General features: G+C 40.3%; 1 protein-coding gene across 6 annotated transcripts in view; it reads right to left on the minus strand.

Annotated features, from left to right (window-relative positions):
* CRACD (capping protein inhibiting regulator of actin dynamics) overlaps positions 1-23,042 on the minus strand; it is a 129,728-nt gene that overhangs the window by 4,196 nt on the left and 102,490 nt on the right. For all 6 annotated transcript variants that reach the window (XM_039699142.1, XM_039699140.1, XM_039699141.1 and 3 more), the window contains 7 exons: positions 22,569-22,704; positions 12,839-13,003; positions 10,160-10,228; positions 8,700-8,882; positions 3,919-7,300; positions 2,755-2,945; positions 1,448-1,613 (listed from right to left, as the gene is read on the minus strand). In XM_039699142.1, coding sequence (XP_039555076.1) covers positions 1,448-1,613; positions 2,755-2,945; positions 3,919-7,300; positions 8,700-8,882; positions 10,160-10,228; positions 12,839-13,003; positions 22,569-22,688 — 4,276 coding nt within the window. In that variant the 5' untranslated portion in view covers positions 22,689-22,704. The remainder of the gene's footprint in view (positions 1-1,447; positions 1,614-2,754; positions 2,946-3,918; positions 7,301-8,699; positions 8,883-10,159; positions 10,229-12,838; positions 13,004-22,568; positions 22,705-23,042) is intronic.

Genomic DNA, 23,042 nt, shown 5'->3' on the forward strand with positions numbered 1-23,042 from the left:
GGCTTTCACTTTAGGTATTTCATGATTGGTAATTCCTCCTCAATCTCCTTCTGAAATGTCAGTCTGGTGCAGACAGAATGACCTTGCATAATTGGGGTTTGGCCCTTTGATCTAATTTGTCATCATCTATTGTGATGGAGTTTGATTTCTGCTAGAACTGACCATGTACAGCATAACAAAACCATGCTGAGTCTTTGGGGGTAGGGCTGCAATCCCTTTAGAGTTTGACAGGAATGCTGCAAAGCATGAATATTTTGGGCAATTTATGTAAAATCTTAGAATGGTTTGGGTTGGAAAGCACCTTTAAAGGTCATTTGACCAACCCAAGATGTTCCAAGTTCTCAGGGACATCTGCTCTGGTGTGCAGCTGCAGTGTGAAGATCCAGCTGCTGAATCAACTGCACACAGGCAGGTGTAGGGGTTTTTCAGTTTGGGACAGTCTGCAATGCAGGAGTAGCACTGGTTTAGCCTTTAACAAATCAGTTGAGTCACCTAATTGCTTTCAATAGTTGCATTTCAGTGTTCTTGGTTAGAGTGATACTGAATAGATGCAGCTGATACGTGTATTTACTTTCAAAAATACTTCTTACTTGCACAACTTTTAAAAAGGTTTCTTCAACATCTATCTACTCCAAGACCTTTTCTCTAGGAATACTGTTAGCTAGAGAAATATATGCAAGTCTGTATTTCAACAATCACCTCATGCCACCCCAAATAATATGCCCTTTGGGGAAGTATTTATTTTAATTTGCCTGCCTTTTGAATATGAAATAGTTTCAGCCTAACTGAAGTAACAGATAAAGCAGTAGGTTCTGGTTCCAACCTACCATGCCAAATATTTAACTGGGAGGGAGAAATTCTAGATGCAAAGTAACACAGTACCTTCAACTGAATTGATTCCCTTTTGCATTTTTCAAATGAGAATACTTATTTCTAATATTGGGGTGTGAATATTTCTCCTTGACAAACTGGGAGGTGTGAGAACACAACATGCTTCATTTCCTGTACAAATATACTTTGTGGAAGTTAAATATCATCCCCTGCCTGCGCTATCCCCAACCTAAAGGCAAAACAGTACTGCAGTTGCAATTTACGGTAAATCAGATCCCTCTAATGTGCATTAGTCATGTTCCAAAAATACTGCTGGATATGGCTTGGGGAGACAGCCTAATTTAGTTAACTTGAACTGGGGCAATTCTAAGGAATTGCAGCAGTGCAGCCTTAATAACCTGGTAAAGACGGGTAAAAGTCTGTTAGAATTATGTATTTCCATCATAACGGCCAGCACCTGAGATGGGAATAGTTGTGTTATTCTATGGAATGCATTTGTAATTCTAGCAGTAGTATATGAGGGAAAGGAAACCCCCTCATTCACTTTCTCAAAAACATGCAATACCATTTCTGAAGTGCATTACTCCTAGAGTGAATCTGAATCTCTCAACTGTACCTGTCACAGAAGTTGGAAGAGTGTTCGACTTTTTTAGATGCTCCCTTCTTTCTAGTCTTGACACAGCAGTCTCAATTTTCTTCTCTCCTTCTTGAGTTGTAGATTTCTGCAGTGTGCTTGTTTTGCTGCTGCTGCTTTTGTTATCTGACTGATTACTTACAGCAGCCTAGAACAGAGAAGGAAAACTGCTAAATGAGAAAGTCTGTCATGTGATGGCTACAAGTTAAGAGATGACACACTTGATGCTTTCATTCATCACCTGTCCTTTCCTTAACCTTCCTTTTTAGCCAAGTTTCACAACACTGATACTTCTAAAACCAACAGTTATTAAAGACTGCAAAAACCTACCATAAAGATTAATTAGTCATGTTGTCATTTCAGTCAAAATACTGAAGAGTTTCAGCCAGCCCTCCCTGTTAAATACAGCACTGAAACCAAAGATTAATTAGTCATGTTGTTATTTCAATCAAAATACTGATTTGAGCCAGCCCTCCCTGTTAAATACAGCACTGAAACATAGTGTACATCTGTGGGCAACTTCACACCCACTGCTGTTTTCTTCCATCAGTTGTCTATGTCTCAGGTTATGCATGAATCCATCAAAAATTTGGTTCTCATAACAAACAGCAAAATATATTTAGTTATCCACATGCTCTGCCTTTTTGCCATCTTTGATATTTATATACAACATCACTGTTTGTGCAGTGTCACTTTGGTACTGCAAGTAGAAATGCTCCCCTTAATAATAGAAAGCCGTGGAGAGTAAAAAGCTATTTGGAAAACAGGAAAGAAGTGATTGAATTCAGTGCCTGCTTTAGGCATTTGGATGTATCATGATTGTTCACTTCTTTTGTTCATCTGCATTTTACCCAATAGTACATGCTGCAATAAAAATAAATTCTGACTTAATAATATTCACCTATAATTGCATATTCCAGCTGTTATTCCCTAAGCATTAAAGGTTAACATCTCACGTAAGATGTTCTGTGAAAGAACAACACTGCACACAATTTTTCTATTCCATCCCCTGCACAGTAGTTCTGCTTATGACTGTCATTAACTACCACCTGATATCATCAGAGTTTACACTAAAATTGCCAAACTATTGCACCACATTTTCTCCTGGAAGTCTCAGTTTTGCAAGAGGGAACTCCAGACTTTCAGAATACTTTTTACTTGCTGTCATTTTAGCTTTCATGAAGTCTTACCAAACATTAAAATAAAATATTCCCCCATAACAAAGTTAGCTAACAGTTATAATTATGGTGTCAGCATTTCTAGTGGGTAGGTTTCTGAAGATTGCTTACATTTTCTTTAGCCAGTTTCTCTGCTTGTTTTGCCTCTCTGGCTTGTCTTCTCTCTTCCCTCGTAGCTTGCTGCTCACGAAATCCCTTTTGCTTTTGCAGTGCTAATGTAATCCAAAGTGGTTGTGAAGTTTCCACTTTTTCCAACAATTTAGAGCCATCTACAGAGTGCCTGCTCTGAAGGACAGGCTTTTCTGAAAGAAAACATGACAAGAATTGATTGAGTAATGCACATCTCTTGTCTTGAGGAAACCCCTACAACTGCCTTGAGAAAATGCTGGAGCTAAGCCCATTGAATGCCATGTCAGTCACAGACCTTTGCAGACTGCACAACAAATCCTGAAACAGATTTTATGCCTCAGGAATAAGACCTAATTCGACACACTCACCCATCTGTCCAAATTTATCCTTTTGTGTGTGTGTGTGAAAAAAAAATAATCAGTGGTTCCACTGAGATCCTGTTTTAGAAGTGTCCTGATATTTGAAAAATTCAAGAATGAAAAAAATTGGGATTTCCCAATGAAATGCTGAATTCCTGCCTTGGTTTTTTGAGTGCCCTTACTCTGAAAGGGTAATTTTCCCTCGTGTACAGAATACCACTTCAGGACACAGGGGCTTTCAACTCTCTTCTGAGGAGACATTATGGCTACTCTAATTGTTTCCATCACTGAAGACTGCCTCTGAAGCACAGACTGTTGTGTGCAGCTGCATTGCTTAAATAAAGAATTTGCCCACAATTAGGGGACCTACATCTTTAAGCTAGATAGCATTTCCTTAAAAAAAGAAGCAACAGAATGTAGATTTTAAAAATTACTGCTCTGATGACACCATTATGCATGGACCACAGAGTCCATCACCTGACCATCCCTAGAGGCAGAGGTAAAATCTCTGCCAAGGAAAAACACAAACACACACACTACTGTTACCTCCTTGAAATTAACTTTCTTAAGTAGTTTGCACTGGTCACACTGAATTTATGGGCTTCTGAATTAAATTGTGGGCATGGGAATTCACACTCATTCAGACAATCCTAAGCAAAGTGACAGTCCTCCCCAAGTAACATGCCCGGTAAAAATTATAACTTAAGACCAAATGTCTTCCTCTGGACCTCCACTATCTCATTTTGGAAATGTAGACAACAGCTAATTTGCTTTGAGAAATACATACCTTTCTTCAATGGCTCAGGCTTTTTGTCATTTTTTTCTCTCCATGGAATACTTAGAGATGGGAAAAATGACTTCTTTTCTTTGATTTCTTCCTCTTCATTTTTGTAGTCATTGGATGGTATGGGTTGGGCTGCATTTGCTCTGTCTTCCTTTCTCCAGCCACCATCTGATTCAGCTTTAGCCACCCTCTGCCCCAGCGTTTCAGATAGGTTTGATCTGTTCATTTTAGAGAGAGGAGATGATGGTGGGGTCTGGCTGGTGGGCTTTGGAGCTAAAGCAGGCTTCTGTGGGACCAGTGACTTGCATGCTGGTTTCTCATGAGCAGGAAGAGCACTCTGGCCCGTGGCTGGTGGGACCACTGGTGTGCCCACAGGTGTTGAAAACTCCACCACAGTAACTGAAGAGTCTTTTAAATTACCAGGGATGTTTGCTCTCCCAGTGCCAGGAGAGGTACTTTCTTGTGAAGTGAAAACAGAGGATTCTTTCTCACCTTCTGTTGAGGTGAGTGGGTCAGGCACACCATCAAAACTGTCTCCTGCACTGTATCTTTTCTTTTTCTTTTGCTCTGCCTGTTGATCATAATGAAAACGTAAAGAGTAGTTTGTCCTTCGTAACTTTATCCCAAAAGGAGAAACATTTTCTTCTCCATTTGGTGGTGGTTTATCTGCTTTTTTTGTGTTGTTATTCTGCTGATTTTCCAGAGCATTGGGAAGTTCTGGCTGGGGTAATTCTTTCCCCATAGAATGTGGAACAAGGAATGATGGAAGATCTTTTGCAAATTTACAGCCTTCAGTGTTGTCTGTCACTTCCCTATGGGTTTCCATTTTCTCTTTAGGCTTTTCAGCTAAGTTATCCTTAGAAGTGGAAACCACATCCTCCTTTGAATCAGCAGATGAGCCAGCAGTTCTCCCCACAGCCACTGTTTCATTGCCTTTTGCCACATTTACATTCTCAGCATCTGAATTGGCTTTTGAAACGTCTGAAAATTTCTGCCATGCTGGTGTTATCGAGAACTTTGCATTTGCAGAGAGGGTTTTTCTCAAGTTGCCGTGGGGAGCACCGCGTCCTCGGGGTGTCCAGTCATCACTGTGCCTGCAGGCAGTCACTCGGTCCCTCTCATTATATTTGTTGTTTTCTGCATTCTTTAGGATTCTGGAGCGGATAGAGGCCCACTCAGCCAGTACAGCCTGGTTGTTCAATGCCTCTTGTGCATGTTTCATTTTACTGCTGCTGGGTTTGTGATCCTGTTTTTTTCTCTCAGACTTCTCTGGAGAGGGAATATCCACATTTTTCCTCTCTTCTGTTAAGCCAAGTAATGATTTGCAAGCCGTGTCCTTAATCTGGTTCAAGTTCACTGCTGTGCCACACAGCTGTGCTCCAGTAACCAAAATAGCTGTGTGGGGTACACACACTGATGATGGGAGGGAATGGGAGCCCTTACTGGTAGTGTGCACCTTGCAGTCTTTGACAGATGGAGAAGAGAGTCCTGCTCCTTTGATGGGCATAACAGGACTCAGATTTACTTTCTGAAATATGATCTGTTTATCTCCAGAAGACACTTGAAATGTGAAGGGTCTGGATGCCATTTGTCTTTCATCTACCTCTTGCCACCGAAGTTCTTCCCCTATGCGTTTTTGCTCCTGAGCCTCAACTTCTTTTTTCAGTTTCTGGGCTAGAATTTCTTCTGCTGTTTTAGTCCCTTTTTCTGGCTGTTTGACTTTTTGGAAACTTGATCCTTCTTGGAGCCTCTCCTCTGCTGGATGCCTAGCAGCCCCTCCAGCAGAACACAACTGATCTTTTTCCTGTGGCTCTTCCAAGGATTTTTCTTGTTTTGGCTGAAGATTTTGTCCTTCTGTGTCTACCTTCTGCTCTTTCAGCTTGTTCCATTCATGTCCGTTTTGTTCCTTTTGCTGCTTCAGTTCATCTTGTAGAACACAGTCTGAACTTTCCATGTGCATTTGTTTTGTGAGTTTGTGTTTCCTCTGCTCTTCCCGTTTCTTTTTCTTATCTGTCACTTGCTGGGGTTGTTCCTTCTCTGTCTTTTCTTTCTCCTTCAAATGCTGTCTTTGTTCCTCCTGTTCCTTCTCTTGTTTGAGGCTCTCAGGCTCTTTCTCCTGCTTTAGTTTTATTTCAACTTCTTCAAGCTCTTTCTCTTCTAGTTCTTGTTGCTGTGTTTCTTCCTTACTTTCTTTCTTGAGCTCTGTTTGTTGCTCTAGCCAGTTTCTTTCTTCTTCCTTTTGACTGTCTTTTTCAGTCTTATGTTGCTTTAATTTTTTCAGTGCTAATCTCTTCTGCTCCTCCAGCTCTCGTCTCTGTTTTTCCTCCAGATCTTTGTGCTTCTGCTCTTCCCATTCCTGATGCTTCTCCTCCTCCAATTCCTGATGTCTCTGCTCTTCCTGTTCCTGGTGCTTCTGCTCCTCCAGCTCTTGTCTCTGTTGCTCTTTCTGGTCCTGGTTCTTCTCTTCCTCCTGCTTTAGTCTCTGCTGTTCCTCCCTTTGCTGGTGTCGATGCCCATCCAGCTCTCGTCTCTGATGTTCTTCTTCTTCCTTGAGCTTTTGGACTTCCAGCTCTTGTCTCCGTTGCTCTTCCTGTTCCTTGAACTTCTGCACCTCCAACTCTCGTCTCTGTTCCTCCTGTTCCTTGAGCTTCTGCTCCTCCAACTCTCGTCTCTGTTCCTCCTGTTCCTTGAGCTTCTGCTCCTCCAGCTCTCGTCTCTGTTCCTCCTGTTCCTGGAGCTTCTGCTCCTCCAACTCTCGTCTCTGTTCCTCCTGTTCCTTGAGCTTCTGCTCCTCCAGCTCTCGTCTCTGTTGTTCCTCCTGTTCCTTGAGCTTCTGCACCTCCAGTTCTTGTCTCTGTTCCTCCTGTTCCTTGAGCTTCTGCTCCTCTAGTTCTCGTCTCTGTTGTTTCTCCACTTCCCAGTGCCTCTTCTCCTCCAGGTTTTGTCTATGTTGTTCCTCCAACTCCTGCATCTGCTCTTCCAGCTCTTGCCTTCTTTCCGCCTTCATCAGTCTTCTTTCATCTTTATGGCATGTTTGCTCTTCTGTCTTCAATTTCTCTTCATCGAGGAGGTATTGCCTCCTCTCTTCTTCACAGGGTCTTTTTTCCTGTTCTTTCCTCATCTCCTCAAGCTCTTGGCACCTTTTTTCTTCCATTTCTCTTTGTTCTTCCATTTCTACAATCTGTCTTATCCTTTCAGCTTCAAGGATACCCCAGTGATCTTCAATTCTTTTTTCCTCTGCCAGCTGAAGCTGCTTCTGCTCATCTCTGTCCTGGATTAGCTTGTCTGCTGTGAAGCGTCCATTATAACCTGGGTATATGTTCTCATACAGCTGAGTTTCTAGGTCCTCTGGCTCAAATTCTGTTATTGTTAAACTTTGTGATCCCTAAAATTGGAGACAAGTTTGGAATTATTGAACATTGCCTGTTGGCTTGTTATCCTTCACAGTGAACCAAGAGTTTAAAATGCAAAAAAATTTAAAAATTAAACAGTGATTGAGATGAGCCAACCCCAGTTGGATTTATATACCCCACCCCAGTTATGGATTACATCATCATAGATCCCATGTCTCTCCCCTGTTTGGATGACAGCCTTTAAAAGAAAGAAAACATCCCAAGAGTGACTGCAGTATAACGCCAAACGTTGAATCACCTTTTGGTGTACATTGAGACCTGCCATTTTAAATTTGCAGAAGCCCAAGGAACAGAGCATGAGTTTCACACGCCCATTCTTCTTCTGCTACTTATAACTCCATCCTTTAAGCCTGAAATAATTAATGCCTGCTTAGGGGCATTGTTTTGCCAGTTCTCCCATGGCAAATCTGATACTTGCAGAGACAGAGCTGTTGCCTGCAGAAAAAAGCTCTAAAATGCTAGCCAGGAAAGAACACTCCTCAGGGAAACACAATTTGCTTTCTTTTCACAAATCCTGAGCCAGCATATCTTCCTCATTAGCTGTGCTGAGACTCCAGTGCTATTGCAGGAACCATGGGAACATGTATGGACAGCACAGCCAGAGCTTCCCAGGAATACTGCTCTGTTCTGTACCTGAAGAGTATTTCCCTTTAGGGAAACAGCTCAGTTAATGTCCTGTCTAGCTATCATTTGTTGAGTCATTGTTTGGTTCCAGTTAACCATTGTATAAACAAGAGGTTTAAATTTAATTTCTTTATTACAAGAATGATAAATGCAAGTACAGTGGTGCAGAAGAAAGGAAGTGGCCTCTCCTGAGCCCTATATAGTTGAATAGTCTTGTCCCATTTACAAGAACTAATAAGATGTCGGGATAAAAATTAAAACAGATGTGCAGTAAGTGTACAAAGCTACAACTTTATATTTCTCTCTATAGCTGTTGCAAGAGCTACATTGCTTAAGTCTTATTCCTTCTTATAAGGCAAAGATATTACCCCTGTCAGAATCCATGCCCAATTTAGAGAATCTGATTTTTTTTCCAACCAAATTTTGTACCATCTCATTGCCTATATCAGAGCAGCATTAACAGTAGCACATATCTTCAGGCCTTTATGACCTAAAGTTTTTACTAGAAAAGCTAGAATCAGAAAACTCTCCTAATGTAAAATCCTAGTGGAAGTACTTCAGGTTTAAGTAGTAGCTGTCTCAACTGGCAATATTAAAACTTCTTTGCATCTTCTCTCCAGCTAAAGAGATAACAGCGTTAATCAGATCCCCTGCCTATAAGATCCTGGTACACTCATTTATGGCTATTTTGTACCCAGTTTCAAAAGTAATCTCCCTCCTCTCGCTGTCTGGCCAGTCATTTAATACCTTTGTCAATCTCTTGTGCTGCCTTGACATCCTCTGCTTTTTTGGCTTCACTGACAGTTTGTGCTTAGCTGCACTGTTGTCTAGACGAGCAAGAGCCTGGGGAACTGAATCCAAATTGATTGTTTCAATTGTGCCAGAACAGGAAAACTGTCTTTTTGGCCGAGCTGACTTCATTGGAGTGACCTGTTTGTATCATAAACACAAGAAACCATTATCAAGATATTTGTTCCATTAACTAAATAAGTAAATAAATAACACACACACACACACATAAACACACATCTTTGCAGATTTGAATTCAAAGGAATTATTAGCAGAAAAATTTAGAAACCCTGGCTTTCCATTATACAAATTACAAACTTTGGACATGAAAGTTGCAGTTCTAATATTTTCCCATTTTCAGTACTACACATGTTTGTAGTTTTCACATAAAAATTACTTAAACCATTCTATTGAAGTTTTTTCACAGTTTAGCTCCACTCTGAACTTGGGAATGGGAAAGGCACAGGGAGGGTTTTAAGCAACATCAAACACTGGGACATTTTAAAGTTTGTTTACTGTGAAAAAAGATCTGCATCTTTAAATAATTTAGATTATACACTTTAGGCAGAAGCAAATCAGATTGACTTATCTAAGCTTTATAACAGAAAGCTACAGAGCTGTATTCTCTGCGTGGGAGATGGCTTCAGCATTGGATCTCTGACTGGCACAGTGCCTGTGGAAAACCTTCCCTCCAGAGTCACGTGGAATTCTCCAAGACATCTCCAAACAGCAAAATACTAAAGTAAGACAACACTGGCTTTGATGGGTGCTTTATTTCTCATGCCCTTCAAATACTTGGGTTCAGAAAGTGCAAATATAAGCAAAGTGATTCAGTGAGACTCTTTCTGTGAATAAATAGTGGAACTGTATGTCTAGGCATGTAAGAATGAGCCTGTCATCCGTCTCTTCCATAAGTCATCAAGTTATCATCCCAAGAATTGCATTTGGCATAACACAAATGGAAAAAGAAGACAGAGGGAAAAAAAAGGGGGAAAAACATCTTCTGTAAGGAAAGAAATCACATACATTGTTTTCAAGACAGCTCTGTAATCTTCTGAGGTTAAACATATGCTAATCAGGGAACCAATTACTTAAAAGCTGAGGGAACGCTTTGCATATGCTTATTGAATTACATGCAGGCATAACAAAGTATTAGAAGTACTTATGAAAATTATGACTCTGTGATTAATACATCAAATAGAGGAATGCTGCAAGACTGGCAGAGACTGGGTTCTGCTGTTTCCTGCAATCAGCTCTTAAGATTTCTCAATCTTAGTTACTACTAGTTCCAAAACTGCACAGCATTCACAAAATATTGGATGATCAATGAAACAATGTATGAAAACAAAAACTGTCAGGCTTCTAATATCTACAATCAGAATGTAACTCAGTGCAAACCAAGTACGATTTTTTTTTACCTTTTCTTCCATTTCATGTCCTGTTCCAAGAAAATTCATTTTTCTCAAGAAATCTGGAGTGTCAGTGGACTAGAAAAGATTACCACAAACAAGTGTTAAAATGGAAAGGATCAATTAATTATGATTCAAATGACTTGTGAAATGGTGTATGTTAGGATAGGATTTTTCCCTCTTTCCTATCTCTTCAGGACTGATGGATAAGCAATTCTTGTCCCTACATGCTCCGACCTTGTCTTCACTGCTCCTTGAATCACTGCTATCTACACAGCACTACTAAAGGCAAAACACTCAGGCTTCCTTAACAAGATAATCAGTTTCCAAAACAAAAGAAAGAGCACAGCTTTGGAGGATTTTGATCAGGTCTTAATGATTTTATTTTCTCCTGACTTACACATAAGGAAAAAATATACTAGCCTGTTCAGGCATTACCTGTGCTGCAAGGAGTTTCAACTCCATGTTCTTGGTGACTCTCTTCAGAGAGCCAACAGTCCCCCAGAGCCATGGAAGCTTGGAGAACTAGGACTCTTTAGCTACTGTCCCTCTCCAAGCCATCATGGTGAGGAATTTTCAAGGCAGAGGGCTTTAAGCAGCATTCATCATGTCCAGAAACATTGGTTTTAATCATTCTATCACAGTAATACTTCACAACCTCATGTGTGTTGGGATCCCATTACACCACATGATTGTCAATATCAAGGCTAAAAGCTCAGCTACACAACTACAGGTTAACTTAAAGCCAGAGCTCTTGCCCCCAATCTGTGTTACTCAGTTAGAAAAATGAGAAGTCACAGGGCATCACAGGAAAGCTGTACAAAGTAGAGCAGATCTATGTGGTCCTAGTCACCAATTTTTGACAGAAGTCATCCCATCCCCCAAGACATATACAGATAGACATGCCAAGGAGTTACAAGGCCAGCAGATGAGACAAGAGCAGAAACCATGGAAGCTGCCATGCACCAGAATTCTCTGAGAACACAGGTCATTAGTAGTGTGCAGAAACAAATGAAAGTACTGAGGGCTGGGGCTGACACTATTCATGGAAAATTGGTTTGTTTATGTCTACAACTGCCTCTGAGTAGGGATGGCTGCTCCTTCAGTATTTGGAAAAATAATTGCATAAAGGGGTGTTAATTTTGTTTTCAAAACATAATATTTTAAAGAGTAGCTGGTAAGAACTGAATTTCTCCCTTGTGTTACACAAAAATACTCTAGTGGGTTTTAGTGCTTGAACTATTGTATCCTTTGAGCTGGAAGTCACCAGGTGACACGAGGGTGTCCTGCAGGACCCAGGAAGAAGGCTGTCTGCAGAGAATCTGCGTTTGTCTCAAACACAGACTCACCTAGCACCAGGGTAGAGACAGTGCATCGCCAAAGCCTGCCCACAGTCCCACTGCACACTTTGTGCTCTGAGGCACATGGAATGCTCTTGATTCACCTTATCTGATCACACCAGAAGGAGTACTTGTTAGGCAAAAAATATACCTTAATTTGGTTTAATTTTTGTCTTTCCAGATGGCTAAGGGAGATGAGTGAGTGTGCAGATCCCACCCAAATGCCTGACTCCCTGGCAGCTTGAGCCACAACCATGAAAGAAGTGTTCACAGAGGAGTTATACTGTCCCTTAAAGACTGATGAAGAATTTGGGCCAGCTCAGCCATAAACCTGCCTTCAGTGTGTTTGGCTGAACACAGGCATGGATTGCACAGGACCCTTGCTGCCTTGGCCTTTCACACAGCCAGCACTAGTGTGAGTGAACATGAGCACAGGCTCATGCCCCCGTGTCCCAGGATCCTAAGGGCCATGTGTATGTGCTGGCTTGCTGGATGCCTTCCCCAAGTGTTCCCAGGCACAAAGCCAGCCTCCTGGCATGGAAGGTTGTCACTATACGTAGTGTGAGTGAACATGAGCACAGGCTCACGCCCCGGTGTCCCAAGATCCTAAGGACCATAGAAGGTTCCCAAAGGGTTCCCAGGCACAAAGCCAGCCTCCTGGCATGGAAGGTTGTCACTATACTCCCTTCTGCCATTACAGCAACAAACTCAACCAGTTTTGCATTAGAAGCTTTCCAGAGACCTTTCCTCACTCACCATGTTTCTTTACTGTCTGAAAAGGAGCCTTCTGGACACCTGGATGCCCACAGCATCAAAACATCCATGAATAATTTGAACAATTATTTGAATTATACTGGAAGTTTTCTTTTAGGAAGCATTCAAAATGCTTCTCTCCCTTCTTCACCTTTGGTTCCTGTCCTTGAGAAATATGTGTACTTACTCTAAGACCTAGGATTTTATAGGCTTAGGCTTCACACCCCTCTTATTTTGAAATTACTTTCCTTTTCGGTATTTGATGCTGTGAACAACTATCCTTGCTGGGAAGTCCATATTTTAAAATGTTTTCTGTATTAGAAAAAATTCCGGTGTTCTAGCAACACTGGAAGTAATGTCTGCACTGCTGGAAGCTCAGTGCAAGCACTCAAACCAGTAATTCTGTGTGACCTGGCTCAGGATGCCAGGAGCATGCTTCCCACCAGGCCAAGAAGCACAAGCTGAGAGATCCCTCCCACGTAAAACAGCCCACTGAGCTCTGCTACGCCTCACTGGAAACATCTGCTACACCTCAGTGAACTCTGCTGCTTTAGCACTGCTCTAGTGCCACGGACACATCAATTTAAGTGCTTACTTTATTACTGCAGTCTGAGATCACTGTGTCCTGCTGGCTCTCAGTCTCCATGGGGCTGCTGAGCAGTGCATCATCTTCTGTACTGGCGTTTGCTTCCCCCATCGTCCTTGCAGAAATTGTCATTTGTGGAGGCTGCCCAAATTTTATATTTTTGGCCAACTGTTGCTGAAAAACAAGAAAAATAAAACAAACAAAACAGGTATTTATATTACAAGCAAAACAAGCCAATGCCCCTTCTCTGCCTGAAAGTTGCACAGAAATATTCTGTGCAACTTCTGACTCTGGACAAAAAAATACAAACAAACAAACAAAAACACCAAACAACCTCCTGAGGCTCACATTGTTGCAACGTGGTGGGCACCATCTCTTCTTTCTTCCCACAAGGTGACTAAAGTGAGGAATTTACTACATGATTTCTGATTTTGGATGATCAATTCAAGTTCTTGACAGTGTTGCCAACTTTTGAAAATTTGCTGTGAGTTTTGAAATGGTCAATTTCTTTTTAAAATCTATGTTCTAGCTTAAGACTTTGTTTATAAAAGGTAGTTATGAAGCCTTCTAGTTGTGACATTTAAGCTTATGAGAAAAGTGTACAGTGAGAAACTAAAACTACCCCAAAAGGCAACCTTTTTCTTTTTAGCCCCCAAACCCTGCACCTCATGCATTTGTATTTCTAAAAGGTATCTTTATTGTAATGTTTAATCATGAGTTTTAAATGTTAAGGGTTGGGCACAACCCTGCCTTAGAGAAGCAAATTCTCAAAGCAGGGGAAACCCAGCTCTTTTATATGCTTGATCTCATAGGAGAATATACAAACTCATGTCTGCTCATGCTCATGAGCACTGCCACTCACTGCTGTTGCACAAAGGAGTTTAGGCAGGGGACATGCAAGAGATGGATGGATAAAAAAGCTTCCCACCATTTATTTTCCATGTTGAAGCAATCTTCTGTCAAGGGTTACAAGGAAGTACTCTTAAATTACATCAAGCATAAGATGAATAAAATAAGAAGCATGTACTATGCATCCTCTAGCAGGGTGAGTTAAAGAAATTGCAGCCCTGGCTATTGCAGAGACATGTACCATACAGACTTTGAATAAGAACTTTTTGCAAAAGAGAGAAGAAATTCCCTAGAAGGAGCAAATGGAGCAAGGAACATTTATGAATATATTCTTTTCCTGAAATATTTCAGGGAATCATTCTCAAGTAGGAAAGAAGGGACCATGGAGTTATTTTCCTGCTTTGCTGTTTTCCAAGGACAAAAAATTCTCCAAAGGGGATCTCCCATTTTTGTCTTGTGATACTATGAACAAGTAATTCAACTGTGCAGCTTCTATTCAGGGCAATGTCAGGTACTTACACAGCACCCTAAGAAAAGTTTGCTGCTGAGAGCTGTGGAAGATTGGAGTAGATAGTAAGTAAAACAAAGATTTTTTTTTTCCTATAGCATAGAATCAGTAACACAATGCACACGTGAGGAGTTGTTAAGGAAAGATATCCTCTAAAGGAATTCAGTTCAGATTAGTCTTTCTTGCCATAGCTCCCAGTGGGCTAGACTCATATCAAGTTTATCCATATTATCCCAAAAACATTAACAGTTTTCTGTATTGAACCATTAAAAGAAAAATTACATGCAGAAACTCCTCATAGTCAGGTTATTAAACTAGAATAGCTTTTCTCAGTCTCGTCACTGTGTTAGTAATTTATGCCCTTTTGAATTTTGGCAGAAAGTAGTGAAATTCATATCGTAATGCATTTTGGCATAGTGGACAGTTCTGAATGGCAAACTTTTATTCCCACCTGGCATAATCTAAAGGCAAGGCTTTCAGCGAATCCTTGCAGGCTTTTGTGTTAGCAGTGCAGCTCTCTGACTTGAAATCTCACATGATTCCATTGTGTACATGGGAGCTGGAAGGGGCAAAATGGTCTGTATGAGATCATGTGAGGTCTTTAATTCTGCTCTGTTCCTGCAGGCCTTCTCAATATTAGACCCAGAATAAAATTATTTCAGAAAAAAAAGTATTAATTTGAGGATGTGTTTTCAAAGTTGAGATTGCTCTTTTCTTCTTCCTAAAGTCATATTCCTAGACAAATAGTTGTCCTGGGCAGAAAACTAGAACTATCAGCATTGCTGAGCAACCAGCTAGGAAACTAAGGATCTGTGCATCTGTTCATGGTGGGAACATGCACACGTTAACATATTGCTTGCAGTGTGTTTTGGATGAAGGGATGGTGTGCTACCCTTTTGATCTTCTTGAAGTTCTTGATATAAGTGTGGGTGTGCAGTGCTTGCTGGGAGTTTGGTGGTGGAGCTGTTGTGGAGAAAGGTCTATGCTTGAAAAAGGATGGTCTTCTTAATTACCATCAAGGGTGCTTGAGGGCTCTGCAGTAACAGTGTGTTTTTCTGTATACAAAAGTTTAAAATGTTATTTTCCTGATATTTCCAAGAAATATACTTTCCTCGATATTAATGGACTGTACACAGTCATGACTGGTTTTTGGTTTGGGGGTTGTTTTTAATTGTTTCAAAGCTGTAAATGTTTGCTTGCTCAGACTGGAATAAACTAGTTTGAAGACTGAGGAATAAACTCCAGTAACCCTCACCCTTCCAGAACAAAAGGTGCTTCTCTGTATTATTTATTTATTGGCCTTTTTTGAAAAAAAAAATCTTAAAAAACAAAAAGCTCCACCAGTAGTTCTCCACTGGCCAGTTTCTTTTGGTGCATTCTAATCTCTAAAGCTGACACTAAATACCAAATGAGCAAATGCCAAAATCTCAAATAGCTCATTGTTAACTACTGAGCAAACTTATTCTTATTGCTGTTAGAGTAATGCTAAACCTGCTTCTTGGTCTTTTTTAGAATGTGCTTAGAATGTAACTGCAATGTAATTCAATTACCCTCTCAGAAAAATTCCACACTGATGGATTTTCTACCTGGTCAATCATAAAAATTCTAAAAATGCATCATCCATGAAAGAAAATAAAAAACCCAAAAATTTTACTTGGGAGAATACTCAAATAGTCTCACCCAGAGATGGAGATACACCAGTTTAAGATGGAAGACCTTTGAGAAGAGGCCATAAACCCTGAAAAGGAGCATCTGCTTTAAATTGCTCCGAAGTTTCAGTTAGACACATATTTTTGAACACATAACTATAAATCCTCTGTAGTTAAGAATTCCCTGTGCTGACAGTTTGTGGATGACTGTTGCCTAAGGAGGATTATTTGCAATGCCAGTCATCAGAAGTTGCAGGCATCACATTTTGTTCTTCTGCCGTTGCATGTTGTGGCTAAATAGCCTTTTGAAAATCTCCACAGATGCACAATGGGCTCAGTCAAGGACCTTGGTCTCTCTTGGTTTGTTCAAGAGAACTTGTAATTTAGCAGCCAGAAACCACCATCTTGCTCTAAAATCTGTCAACTGGAAGCAGCTGGAACAGATGAACTTCCTGTGCCTGCACCACCCATTTCCAGCCTTATCAGCTCCAGTGGGCACTCCTGGTCCCTCTGTTTGCAGCCAGTGGGAAAACATTTCCACAGGACTTACAAACCCTTCTCACCACCAAAAAACAGCTCAGCTACCACACAGTACCTATACCATGAAGCAGGGGCTGGAGATACCACACACAAGGGAGCTTTAGGATGATAGGATGATATCCCAGCCAAGTTTACCTCATCCACTTTTTTTTTTTTTTTTTTTGTGGAAGATTCATGAGGTTTCTGTAAGGCTCCTGATATTTTTTCTATTCACACAATTCGGTGGCTGTCAGTGCAATAGTGATGTCTGCACATCCAATACTGGTAAATAAATACTAGGAATTTAGATAATTATAAGTTCATACTCATTCAGTTTTTAAAATCTTTCTTGGTAATTGGACCATGACACAGGCCCACTTCTATTTCATGCAAAATAGTTTGCTAAAATGTGATACTACTTAGCTGACACCAGCTTCCCATTAATAACTTAAGGAATAAAGCTCCTAAGTAAAATTGTTCTGCGTTGTCTGGCACCTGCAGCTAATAAAAAAAAGCCCAGACTTTCAAAGCACTCTTTGCATTTGCATAGAAAATGCCACAGAACAAGTTTTCCATATTAATTGGCAAAGTGCCCAGATCAGGCTGTACATCTCCTCTCTCACTTCCATTTGGCTCCTCTTCTGTGTACATGCCTGCTTGCATGTCTGTTGGATTCAGGCCCCTGAAACCACATCATTCTTAGGGCTTCACGCCTGGACTGAATCCAAAACTGCATCCACTGAGCTGCTTGTTCTCTTCGGTTAAAAATCATTAAAACAGAGTGTACTATTTCAACTTATTCCATTCCAACAAGGCTTACAAGAAATGCTGGTCATACTTCCCCTTCAACTCAAAGATCTACTCTTCATATCTGCTTGCAATGCCTAAATATAACGAAACTTAATTAAAAGTTTTCTAGTTATATATAAATGGAAAATAATGACTTAATTAACACTTGTCCTAAAAAGAGGCACACTGTTGAAATTCCACTTGGTCCTGTACAGTCTCTCAGAATGACCCAAAAATCAAATGCCTTGGGAATACATAAGAACAGGGTGAGCTTACACTGAGCCCATACTTGTAAATGCTCCAATGATTTGTGGCATCTGAGGAATTTTTATACAGTCCAACTTTGCTTAAAGAAATATTTGTTTTGATTTGGAAGTGTTACTAGTTTCAGCTGTTGCTCATGTGTTCTCATGCTGTGAAAGACTGAATAATTGTTCTCTATTCATTTTTTCAATTCTACTCATGATTTCAGGCATCTCTATCATATTCTCTCTTATAATTTCTCTTCTAGGCTCAGAAGAGAGTTCACCAAATTCATGGTGAAGTGTGGGAGTCCACTTCTTAATCCAAACAGGAACATCTGCAGCATATCTAGACAAATTAAATACCCCACATAAGGTTGGGCTTTTTTTAATCAAGGAGAAAATAAACTAGAAAGCATCATGTGAAAAGTTATATTGGTATAGCTTTAGAAAATAATCCCGGTATAAAATTAACAAAGAAACCTATAGAAAATTAGGAAAATAACAAGTATTAGCACAGACCTTTTGGATACAAGATGCAGGGAAGAAACTACTCCACTCTCCATTGCTGGAGCAGCATGTGGTTAGGGGCTATACACTTGCAGAAACTTTTTGGGAGGGTCCAAAATAGAAGAACAGTGAAGGAGCAAACTGTAAATGGACCTCTAGAGATGTGTATTTGCAACAAATCGAGACATGAATGAAGATTTTGGTGCACAGTGACGATGGATCATTTACACATGCTCCCATGTAAAGAAGATTTTGTGGAGAGGCTTGAAGATACAGCATCTGTGGCATTTGTCATATCAGTCTCTCCTAAAGCAAAGCAGATGCAAGGAAGGAAAATTCTCCTTCCTTGGAAAGGAAGCTTATTTTCAGGGATTACTATGATTGTAAGAAAAAGAGGGCTTGCCCAAGAAATGCTAGAATGGTATAGAAAAAAAAATTATAAATTCAGTTTATCAAGCAAAAAGAATTTTCAAATATGAGGAAAACGATTTGTCTGCAGTGGCACTAGGAAATAATGGCAATAAATAAATTAATTGTAAGAAATACAAAGCTAGAAGGCAATAAGTGAAAATTCACTCCCAGTTCTGAAAAATTCAGAGCATCATGGTAAAAGATAATTGTTTTGAGGTTTGAAAAATGGCTTTGTAGCTTTGTTGAGATCTGGGCAATAAGAAACAGAAGATACGTTGGGAGTGGCTGGTAGAATACAGATGTGCAAAGAAGAGTGAGAGAAGCACTGGCTTGGTCATTAGCCAAGATATGCTAAAGACTAAAAGAAACATAATTCAAAACTGTACAGTCATAAGGTCTGACAAGAAGAAAATGACACAGGTCATTCATCATTACAAAATCAGGGAAATATTAACTTTAAAAGTGGTCCTTTTGCATTTGACTGAGAAGTTGTGATTAAGGAAAAATGTTTTCTCATAATTCATATCTGTATAATAAATAAGTGCTTTACAGAGCAGAGGGTTTGTTTTAAACTACATGGCCACAAAGCAACAAAACAAAACAAAAAAGGATGTGACCCAGTAGTTCCTAAAGGCCATAAGCCATATGTCACAGTCAATCTTTAATATTTCTTGCAGCTGACTGCTGCAGCTGCACAGATGTCAGATGACCCAAGATAATTTCAGTGAAGGCAAGCAGTGGAGAACAAAGGCAGCAGCAGTGCCAGACCATGGCATTGTCACAGCAAGTGGCAGAGAGTAGTGTAGACACTTCACGAAACAATGTTTTAAACAAGCTTCCATTTTGCCTGCTGCAGTTTTTATGAGGCTGAAATAAAAACCCTCTTCTGTTCATTTGATGACCATTTCTGGCAAATATCAGAGGTAGGAAGAAGAGTCACAGCTACAAAACATCAGGAAGACACTTGGATGGGAGAAGAAAACCAACCAGTAACCTCTGGAAGGGAAGGATGTAAAATGAAGCTCCAAGAGTTGGGTTATGGGGCTTTTTCTGACACACTGCTAGATTTACATTTTAAACATTATTTGTGTCTCATTCACAGCCCTGTATGACAAGTAAAGCAACAGATCCCCAGAAACTAAAAGGGTTCAACATTAAGAGTACCAGTCCCTGTGTACCACCTCTTGCTGGGAGCAGGTTCTGGTTTTCTGCCCTGGATCTTAAAAATTAGGTAATGATAAATCTCAGCAGTTCCAAAGAACAAGGAAAAGACTGCTTTTACAACACCAAATGGCTTCAGCCAACACAAAATAACTTCAGGATACAAAAGGGCTGCTGGAGGTTTATGAGAGGTCAGGCTATTCTCAGCCTGAGTTCTAGCACACAGTAAAACCCTTGAACATGACCCAATCCATTTACAGAAAGCATGATAAGATGAATACTGCCAATCTGAAAATCAATAAAACCAAATGAGAGCAATTCCAGAAAGAACTAATTTGCCTTTCATGCATAATTAGAAAGAGAATTCCCACAATAAGCAGTTGAACCAGTGCACGGGCTGGCCAGCTGCCCAGATTACTACAGAGTTTGCACCATTACACAACAATTTTGTGGGTTCATCAACACTGTGAAGTCAGCAGAAATGCAAGACAAGAAGGAAGAAACACTTTGGTGATCCCCACAATGAGATCCAGCACCATCAGTATTAAATGGCTTGCATTGCTATTCTGACTTCAAAACCTTTTTCACCATGCTGCCTCTTAGGTTTGTAAGTGAGGGGACTTTTCCAAAAAAAAAAATATTTAAGTTTTCCAGGAACATTTTCTGTACTTCCTCCAAAAAAACACTCCTGAAAAAAGGGTTAAAATCTGCAGATCTTTTGATCTCTATCTGGAATGCAGCAAGTTTAGAGTCAGCACAGGGCACAGAATCCTGGCAACAATTCTTTACTGAAGAGTACGTTGCCAGGTAAATGGAAATTGGAAGTGCTGTGCTTCCACCCTGACATACAAGCCTGGCAAAGCCACAGTAATGCTGATGGCTGGCCACAGAATGGCCTTAGGGAGAAGAGTGCTCTTCACAAGAGAGAACTGTCTCCTCTTAATCCACTGTTTTAAGAAATACAGATGTTCCCAGCTGGAGTTAACTTGCAGAAAGATTTCAACGATGATAGAAGCTTCTGGTATCAGGAGACAGAGCATCAACATTTTCTGTGACTCACATAGCAAGCACTGGCTCATAGAATAGCAGGAAAAAAAGGATGGGGTATATAGTGCATTAAACCTTCAAACAGGAATGATAGTCCAAATAACTCATCAGACCTGGGACTCAACTCTAAGGTCAATTTAAAATGTGCAATGGGATTTTGGCATGACTTTTTCCTAAAACTCAGGGAACAGTTGCAGAAATCATGCCTAGAGAAATGGGAAAAGTTACATGGTAGGCAGCAATTTTTGAAGATACAAGAAATGGTCCCTGGGCTTATTACAGGGAGGCTTTCTATGGGTTTACAAAAAAAATCCATGGACATTTAGATGAATGTATGACTGTTCTGTGTGAACATGTAAATACTGAAAAGTGTCATTTGCATTCCTTATGCATTCCTTTTCTGAATGAATAAGTGGCTCTCACCACCATCATCAGAGTTGAAAAATGAATCTGGTATGCTACAGGCTGGGTTCCAGCTACACTAAAATGAGAAAAATGAACTACCATCATTCAATTTTAAATAAAAAGGCAAGCACATTTTTTACATCAAGCAGCTGAAACAATATTGCCCCTTAAAATACATGCAATTAACCACACTAAAAAAAAACGCTTATGCAAAGTTAATATGAGCAAGAGAGTACCACTGGCTATTTATTTTGTGACTTTCAAGGGTGAAATTTTGCTCTAATTTTCTTGATTTAGCATTTGCTTAGTGAACATGGTTGTTACCAACTGCATTAACTATACTTTTTCTCAGATGGCTTAGTTTAGCAAAGGTACTAATTTCCATTAAGAATTTTAAGCTGAGTTTTGTTATGATAGAAAACACCACTGGAAGTGAAAAGTTATTCAGAGAAAAGCTAGTATACGGAGGCTAAGGAAGCAAATCCAACAGACAGGGAGGGCACAGCTCCCTGAAAGAGTTGGGGGGCTTTGTGGGACATTGCAGGACAGGCCCACATACCTCAGGTCTTGGCCCAGAGTCAGCAGTCATTTGAAATATAGTGGTTTCCAGCCAGGAAAATAGCATGCACTGAATCTACCTGACCCAGGGAAACTCAAGCTGAAAAGCCAGCACAGAGGAATTGGAGAAGTCCTAGTGTGGCTTTACTCCAGAGTCCATCCACAGTCAGCACAGCTGGCACTGGGCAGGTGCTCCGTGTGCTGACAGCACCAGGCAGGAGGCAGAACAGCTCCAATCCTGAAGGTCACAGCTGTCTAATTTCAGGACCTCTCACTCACCAGGAAAGATGGATTGTGGGTAGACTTCAGAGGTAAGAGAAATCAATGGTATTTTGCTAGTCATCTTCAGGGTAACAGCACTTGCACAGCATTAAAAATTCATCAGCATTTTGGCAGGATATGTCAGCATCCTGCACAGCAAAGTGCAACATGTTTCTGAAGGACAGCTCTCTCAAGGTCTAGAAAGGCATAAAGCTGTGAATCTTACAGATATACAGGGAGTAAAGCAAAAAAATTAATTTGAGCACTAATGGGAGAGTCCTGGAAAAGAAGGGAAAGTGGATCATATAATGCTCTTTAGAAGCAAATACTCAAATATGTTGTTTATGCTTTGGAGAGATAAACAAATCCACCTTCCATCAAAACCATTGAAAGAGCAGAGAGAAAAAGGAGAAAAAAATGCAATACATATAAACATATAATTAAATTGGCTTTGCAAAGAAGTCTCACTGTGCATGCCATTCCCTGCCCTCAACACTGCCTTCCTTTTTTTCTCTCATTACCACATTTATATGATTTAGGCATACAGATCAGGACACGCCAAAACCATGAGTTCAATTCAGATGAATCCCACAGGTGCAGATTTTTCTGCAGATAGGTTTACAGCATCACTGCTGTACTTTTCAAGACCAAAATCTGTAACTTCTGCAGATTATTTGAATTACTTGCAATGGCTTCTGGCCAGAGAACTTAACAAGGCTGAGAATCAGTCTCAAGGCTATAGGAAAAGCAACCCATCTTTATGCACATTTAACATGTTCTGGAGACCATTTTCCACATTTTAAATATTTTTCCCACTGGCAATTTCTTACCTGAAGAATTTTGACTTTTCCTAAAACGTTCTCCTGTGACATTGCTTGAATGGCCTGTTCACTCTCTGTTCTCCCATCAGGTATGAAAATACTGTCATGGGAAAAAGCTCTACTGCCCATAGAATAATGGGAGGATCTGTTAAAAAAAAAAACAGTCAACACGTAAGTACTGCAATTAATTTATGAGAGTGACTCTTCATATTATAGTTGTCCCGCATGGATTCAGCCCCCACCTTGTCCTCTACACAAAACCTTTGTACATTCTCAGAGGAGAGGTATCCAAACACTTTTTGTTTTCAAAAGTTTAATGGAGGTGCACGATTCCTTTATATACAGTCTGCCTCCCTGGAAGGACCTAGAGTTGTGTGTTTTTAATAGGAGTGTTGAGAAGTTCAACTGATTTTGTTTATTTGAGGATACAAACTAGATGGTGAGGATGCACACATTGCCAGACTGCACGTCTAAGAAAGTGTA

Source organism: Passer montanus, unplaced genomic scaffold (genome assembly GCF_014805655.1).
Source record: "Passer montanus isolate IOZ18808 unplaced genomic scaffold, ASM1480565v1 scaffold13, whole genome shotgun sequence".
Classification (NCBI taxonomy): domain Eukaryota; kingdom Metazoa; phylum Chordata; class Aves; order Passeriformes; family Passeridae; genus Passer; species Passer montanus.